The following is a 404-nucleotide window of genomic DNA, read 5'->3' as shown; positions in this document are numbered from 1 at the left end:
AATTAAATTATAATAAATTAAATTATTATATATAATAATTAATTTAATAATTAAAAAATAATTAATTCAGTAAATAATAAATTACATTCGCAATGTTACATATTTTTTTTATTCAAGCCCTGCGGATTCACATCAGCTTGGAAATGAAGAAGGCACTCGACGCCGTGGGCGGTTTCAAGATCGAGCATCGTGGCCTCGTCGATGTAAAGGTAATTTTTTTCTAAACAGTCTCTATATTATGTTATAATATATATATATATATATATATATATATATATATATATATATATATATATATATATATATATATATATATATATATATATATATATATATATATATATATATATATATATATATATATATATATATATATATATATATATATATATATATATATATAT

The 404-nt window shown here is 16.8% G+C and overlaps 1 protein-coding gene across 2 annotated transcripts in view; it reads left to right on the top strand.

Annotated features, from left to right (window-relative positions):
• The window catches only part of LOC115234266, a 40,280-nt gene that overhangs the window by 35,304 nt on the left and 4,572 nt on the right, over nt 1-404 (top strand). For both annotated transcript variants that reach the window (XM_029805206.1, XM_029805207.1), the window contains one exon: nt 118-209. In XM_029805206.1, coding sequence (XP_029661066.1) covers nt 118-209 — 92 coding nt within the window. The remainder of the gene's footprint in view (nt 1-117; nt 210-404) is intronic.

Source organism: Formica exsecta, unplaced genomic scaffold (genome assembly GCF_003651465.1).
Source record: "Formica exsecta isolate Colony F162 unplaced genomic scaffold, ASM365146v1 scaffold2, whole genome shotgun sequence".
In the NCBI taxonomy this organism is placed as follows: domain Eukaryota; kingdom Metazoa; phylum Arthropoda; class Insecta; order Hymenoptera; family Formicidae; genus Formica; species Formica exsecta.
The sequence above is the reverse complement of the archived record's forward strand: the minus strand, read 5'-3'. Positions and strand labels throughout refer to the sequence as shown.